Source organism: Eurosta solidaginis, chromosome 5, assembly GCF_040869045.1.
Source record: "Eurosta solidaginis isolate ZX-2024a chromosome 5, ASM4086904v1, whole genome shotgun sequence".
Classification (NCBI taxonomy): domain Eukaryota; kingdom Metazoa; phylum Arthropoda; class Insecta; order Diptera; family Tephritidae; genus Eurosta; species Eurosta solidaginis.
In genome coordinates this window covers 270,705,304-270,712,392 of record NC_090323.1, presented here as the reverse complement: position 1 = coordinate 270,712,392, position 7,089 = coordinate 270,705,304, and the positions used below count along the sequence as shown (strand labels likewise).

Below are 7,089 nucleotides of genomic sequence, written 5' to 3'. Positions count from 1 at the left end.
TCTAAAATATTCGTTACTTAGCGATGCATTAACAACCCGCGTGGAAATTGGCTACGTAATTAAAGAATTTGATTTGAGTAAGGTATCGATTGTTTTAATATAACCTTATAAGAATAATATCCAAATGGCATAACGAAAGTAACTTGAAATATATCTCAATATGCTTAGTAAGCCTTAAGCGAACGCATTTTTTTCGGCTACTAAAAAAGTAACCAATTCACGCATCTCCGCTGTAATAAGGGATCAGCAGGAATATGCTATGTAAAGGCACAATGCTGGTGACTTCGGTGACCATCTGTTTTGGTATGTCGCTCAGAAAAGTCGTAACATTACGGTTCGTATCCTCCTCCTTTCCAAGACACTGTGTGTCCACTGCCCCCGTGCATACGACGCGAATCCATCGAATAAATTTGGGTTTCACCTTCACTGGCTCCAAGTTAACGAAAAGGGTCGGTCTGCTGTTTGCTGGATCAATCCAGAAACATGCAGATTCTACAGGCTGCCAGTTTACAATTTGTAGCCTTGAAAAAAGCAAAAGAAATTCTGGAGGAAGCCTGCTTAAGCTCTATTTGCTTAAGCTCTAGTTGCTTCAATATATATATATAATAGCAGGCCCGTCAGACGTTGTTCTGCCCTAAATTTGGTCTATCTGCATAAATTTTAAAAAGCTTTTTCTGACTCTGCTCCCCCCCCCCCCCCCCTCAGTTTTTCTTAATCCTTTTATTCACTCTTCCCTCCGTCTTTTCGCTTCATCTATCTCTATCTTTGTCTCACTATATCTCTTTCTCAGTCTCCTTCTCCTTACATCTTTTCTCTTCTCTCAAGATTTTCCCATTCTTCTTCATCCCTTACTGCCAGGCAAATCGAATAGGACGTATGTAAATAGTTATGTGGGTATTATTAATTCATGTTTCTATTTCGGCTTCGCATGCATATTTATCACTTTTGCCAGGTTGATGCGACTAAATCGAATATCACAATGAGAATTACTTTAAAGCTCTCATCAACAGCTTCCATTTGATATTCCTATTACACGCACATTCTAGGGGTGTCCGGGTCCAGGTTTTGGCTTATATCTTGAGACCCTAGTCACCCAGCGGTATAAAAATTTCTCTGTACTAAGGTACTCATCTACAGCTTTCATTTGTTATCCGTATTGTATTAACACTTCCTAGGGGTACCCGCGTTCACATTTTCGCTTATATCTCGAGACCCCCAGTTACCCGCCGGTACGAAAAATACCCCGTATCAAAGTACTCATAAACAGCTTCCGTTTGATACCCGTATTGTACAAACATATCCCAGGATTACCTAGGTCCACGTTTTGATCTCAAGACCCTAGCCAGAACGGGATAAAAATTATTCTATGTCTGTCTCCTGATTCTAAGCTACCCCTCCACCAATTTTCAGCCAAATATGTTCATCCTTTCCTTCCTCTTCAATCACTCTTTATCTATTAAAATAAGCGCATCAAAATCCGTTGCGTATTTTTAAAGGTTTAAGCATTCAAAGGGACATAGGGACAGAAAAAGCGACTTTGTTTTATACTATGTAGTGATGTACATCCATACATACCTATAAACCTACGCCCGAAGTTAAATAACGCAGCGAATGCTATATATGTACGTACGTATGTGTCGCATCATGCCTTACACAAAAGCAATTAGCGCGCACAGTTCTCAGCGAACAACCACACAAACACATTTTTTGGTAAAAATGTTACTTTTGTTTAAACAATTTGGCTGATATAAGAAAGGAATCAAGTATCGAGTTTATGATTTTTTACTACATTTTGGCAATTTGCCACGCCCCTTAAATATGTATCTTCAAATTATATTAACTGTACCATCTCACGTAGCTAAGCTTTCAAATGCAACAAACCGTTTTAAAATCGGAGCATTCTGTGTGAAGTTATGTGCATACATGGCATTTAGCGACTTTATTTTATAAGATTTATAGATATATGTATTAGGGCTGGGACTATTCGAATATTCGAATATCCAGATATCAATACGGATATCCGTTGCCACGGATAAAATCCGGACGGCATGGATATCCGGTTAATATACGTTTGTGAAACTATCTGGATATCCGGATTTATGAAGATCCGGTTAATAACCGTATTTTAGGATATCCAGTGAAACAACCAATTGATGTACCATATACATACATATGTTTATTTAACATTAAAAACAAATAAATTGTTGGTGTTTGTAAAATTGTAGCTTTTTAATTTTTGACGTTAATTTAGTAATCTACAAACATATTTTGTGAACAATTTTTCGATGTTTGCTTCGTTCAATTCTGATATGCAGATATTAAACTTTTATATTCCAGTATACGGTTAGTTGATAAATCCGGATGCAGTTCACAGCCCTAATATGTATATATAAATTGTTGGCAGGGGAAGATTCTAGCTAGATCCTAGAAAACTTCTAGTATTTTCGAAGAGGATGAAGTTATTCTATAACTTAGAGATTGGCACCTGATTGGGGTTCTTCCGTTTAGTCGTCAAACAAATTCTGTTAACACTGTGGACACATTCAGTCTATGTGAAGTCTTTATTGACTGGCCAGTTCAACCTAACCTTCACTGACCTACCTTTTATTTCGTCGTCGAGTGATAATTTAGCAATCCACCGGCTATTCTGGCGGCAGACAACCACTTGCCATCTGCTAAAACCCTATCAACCATCCATTGGCTCTTATTTCACCAGTCCCGTCTTTCTGCATATACTGATAACTGTGACACCGACTACCCACACCACGCCCACAGCTAACCATTCAGCACCCACCATCTAAATGTTCATCACTACCAACTTTCCAGGTCGATTCTGCTATGACCTCGGTGTTCCCTATAAAAGATGCGATGGCATATTACCCGCCACTGTAACTGATAGGGTATTTAGCATCTACTGCGATTGTCAAAACGCTATAATGCTCTGCCACCATCGAGCCAGATTAGCAAACGCTGGGCTGACAAGCTGGAAACCTATTCTTTAAAAAATTTATCGATTCCTAAGCGTATTCCCTTGTGATTGCAGATATATTTCGATACCTTTAATAACTTTTTTTAAAGAGCCACTTCGACTAGTAGATGGCGTTGCCTGGTTCCACGTCGTTTCATCACCGTCCTAATTACCTTTACACTTTGCGGAATTTTGAGCGATCGGAAAGATCTTGGCGAGTTCCGCCAGTTTTTCTTCTTAATATGTAAAGATTGTATGGGGGGAAGCTATTTGTAGACAACGATTCTTTCAGGTTCTGTGATTTTCACGGAATTCGTAGTAGGAGGATTTGTTTCTGTGGATATTCACTAAGTGAATAAATACTTTCTTCCATATTTGGGAATGAAGAGCGTTTTCAGCAAGTGTGCTTGAGAAATTGCGCTAACGGAGCCATACGACAATAACTCAAATACTAATTACAACAACTGCCTTAGTGGAGTTACAAAACCAAAATTTTTCACACAAAAATTGTTTTTCTACTGAAGAACAAAAAATCACTGTTAAATCTATGCAAATTGATGCGTTCGAAATCTGACGCCTGACAGAGGCGAACAACAACAAAAACGGCTTGAACGGCGAGTTTTCAGTTTTATTGACCGGAATCGATATGATTGTTATTGGGAGTCATTCGAGTTATTCTTGGCCTTAAATGCTCCGCTTGCCTTAATGATGAATTGATCCACTAATCTGATATTTGCCCGTTCCGACGGCTTTCTTAACATTTTATTTGTAGTTTTAGAAGATGGAGTTATCTTTTAAAATAGTATTCCAAAACTAAATTTTCTAAAAAATATAACACACGAGCAAAAAATTAACAGAGTGTTTTATTTTCAGATGTCGTTGCTTGTGGCCGTTGAATGCTCATGGGGCTCACCGGGCGATGGGCAATATCACATACAAACGGATGAGGGACCTGAACGCTATTTTCGTTTTCAAACAGATAACGGACAATTTCGCAAAGAAAGGCGTCTTCAAGATGGTACCGTTGTGGGTGAGCTTACAAACTTTAAAAACATTTAAGTCAATATTTATTTATTAAGTATGTATATAACTATTTTAGGCACTGAAGCCTGGATAGATGCAGCTGGCTTTCTACGTCAGAAGGATTATATCGCCGACAAAGATGGTTATCGCATATTAAAATCCAAAACAGTATTTGTTGGAAATGGCAGACATATTCAGGTAATAAAGGCATTTGGGCTCGTAGAAAACTGTGTAACACTAAAAAAATTTTTTTTCGCATTATCTTCTTGCAGGATGCCATAAAATCCACAAAATTTGTGCCGGCTCAATCTGGTGTTCTTGTTGATGGTCGCGATGGCATCCGCTCTAACGCAAACAGCATTAATGAAGCCAGCAAGCATCGACAAAGCCCACAGGTCTATACAACAAAGCCAACGCCATCTTTCAATGACGCGCCCATTGTGGCGAATGATCCTGCCTCAGAAGCTTACGATGGAAAATTGAATTATATTTCACCAGCTGAGGCTGCGAATATTGAACCTTCTGGTAGACTTGGTTTCGATCACTATCCCGATGAGCTGCCACGTCTTATACATCGTACGCGCGCACGTCCTAACGTGGAACCATACAGCTCACCGCTAAGTAATTCAATTACAGATTATAACAGTCAAGATCCAACACAACAAATTAAGGATGCCACACCTCCATCGCTTGATATGCAGCCTCCATTGCTAAGTAGAGCTCGCCAGCGTATACGTCCAATTGCTGTCTATGACACAACACCGGTGGCACCAATTTCAGCTGATGAAGCGGCTGGACACTTTAAACCTGCGCCATTCACTTCAGCTGGCAGTGCAAGCGCACCCGATACGAACGGTTATTACTATCAACGTTCGACAGCAGCACCTACACATAGTACAGCGGACACAGCGAATCCTTTGGAGATTAATCAGCTTGAAGGTGGATTACTGCCACCATTGGCAGCACCAGCATATCGTCGACAACCGCCGTCTGCGGCAGCGCCCTACGATGGCGTGAGTACGACAGCGAATGGATTCCGTTATGTCCTGCCACGCCAATATCATGAAGAAGAACAATTTGCGAATGATAAGCGAGCAGGCAGCTACGGCTATGTCGATCCCTTCGGAATACGAAGAGTTGTTTACTACAATGCAGCGCCTGGACGAGGATTTGTGCACCGAAACAATAATCGTTATGTCGGCTTAGGCGGTACGCCCTATGATGCTGCAGTTTAAACGCTAAAATGAAGAAAAACAAAAACAGTTTTATGCAATAGGAACAGTGATCCGGTAATAGCTAAAATAGAAATAAAAAACTCTCAAATCCTAGAATTAAATAGTTAATAGAACATGGGAACAATATTTCGCTAAGCTGAAACGTACTGGCTGGCGTTTAATGTAATAACCACCAACCCAGGAGTTGAACCAACCCAAAGTTGCAATTAATTAGCCAAAGAAGTAAAACTTGGGATAGTGGCTCAGGAGTGTAAAAATATGAATAAAAAATTATTTTAAGTCGATTTTCCACAGAACTACCAGCGATATTAAGACGAAGAAGGCACGTCAATGGGGAGCTTTGGCCAATTATTGCCTGCATTTGAGCGATGTACGAGTAAATGTAAATATATACGATATGTTCGTTTGTATTTTTGGATAAACATATGTTTTTGTATGAGTATATGTAAATTATTCGTATGTGTCTGTTTTACTTTGATTTGATTTAAAAAAATTTAAAAAGAGTTAAGTTAAATGGAAAAAAATAAAAATTTTACGAAATGTAACAGCTCGAAGCTGCACGTAGAAGAATTTAAGATAACGTCGAACGAACGAACTTAATTATTTATTAAATAGAATCACATTCATGTATTAGTCTTGCCATATTAACAAAAAAAAATAATAATCAACAAAACACAAATTTACTATATTTGTAACAAACATAAAATTCATTAAAATAATATTTATGTCGAATAATTAGATTAAGTAAACTATCATAACTAATTTGTCTTACTTTGTAGTTGTATTTAACTATTAAACAAGAAGAAATAAATTAACATTAGTAGCAACTTTATATGTAAATATGTGTAACATTATGTATAGTTATTAAGCTGTCGATGTTATCTAAATTTTAGACATAACTGTGAATAAAAAACAAAATCATATACAAGAAAATTTCTAAGGAAATAAAAGCCTAAAAAAATAATGTAATTAATTAAATATTTTCCCAAAAACAATTCCTGGCCAATAGATGTTTATTGCAATCACCCTAAAGCTTGACTTAATCACAATTAATTCTTTATTTAAATATCAACATAATAATAGACATCCGTTGCCGGGAAACCTCCATTGTCATGGGAAAAAGAAAATCACAAATAAAATGATAAAATAATTAAATAGTAATTAAAAATTTAAAGTTTTTTTTTTTATTTTCATCGGATAATTTTGTTCTAAGTAAGTAAGGGCAGAGCACGACCGAAAGCTCGGTTTCGAAAGAAGACCAATTTTTTCTCTTCTCTTAAACATTTAGAGCATGTGCACTAAACGGGCCACCTACTAAGACCACCCCTGAATTCGAACTGTTTTTATACTCAGTTGAGCAGAGCTGACAGAGTATATTAACTTTGATTGGATAACGGTTGGTTGTACAGGTATAAAGGAATCGAGATAGATATAGACTTCCATATATCAAAATCATCAGGATTGAAAAAAATTTGATTGAGCCATGTCCGTCCGTCCGTCTGTCCCTTAACACGATAACTTGAGTAACTTTTGAGGTATCTTGATGAAATGTTGTATGTAGGTTTCTGAGCACTCATCTCAGATCGCTATTTAAAATGAACAATATCGGACTATAACCACGCCCACTTTTTCGATATCGAAAATTTCGAAAAACCGAAAAAGTGCGATAATTCATTACCAAAGACGAATAAAGCGATACAACTTGGTAGGTGAGTTGAACTTATGACGCAGAATAGAAAATTAGTAAAATTTTGGACAACGGGCTTGGCACCGCCCACTTTTAAAAGAAGGTAATTTAAAAGTTTTACCAGCTGTAATTTGGCAGTCGTTGAAGGTATCATGATGAAATTTGGCAGAAACGTT

General features: G+C 37.6%; 1 protein-coding gene across 8 annotated transcripts in view; it reads left to right on the top strand.

Annotated features, from left to right (window-relative positions):
- The window catches only part of LOC137253516 (uncharacterized), a 75,737-nt gene extending 69,337 nt beyond the window's left edge, over positions 1 to 6,400 (top strand). For all 8 annotated transcript variants that reach the window (XM_067790589.1, XM_067790590.1, XM_067790585.1 and 5 more), the window contains 3 exons: positions 3,842 to 3,998; positions 4,068 to 4,189; positions 4,264 to 6,400. In XM_067790589.1, the coding sequence (XP_067646690.1) occupies positions 3,842 to 3,998; positions 4,068 to 4,189; positions 4,264 to 5,226 (1,242 nt within the window). In that variant the 3' untranslated portion in view covers positions 5,227 to 6,400. The remainder of the gene's footprint in view (positions 1 to 3,841; positions 3,999 to 4,067; positions 4,190 to 4,263) is intronic.
- Positions 6,401 to 7,089: the final 689 nt, after the last annotated feature.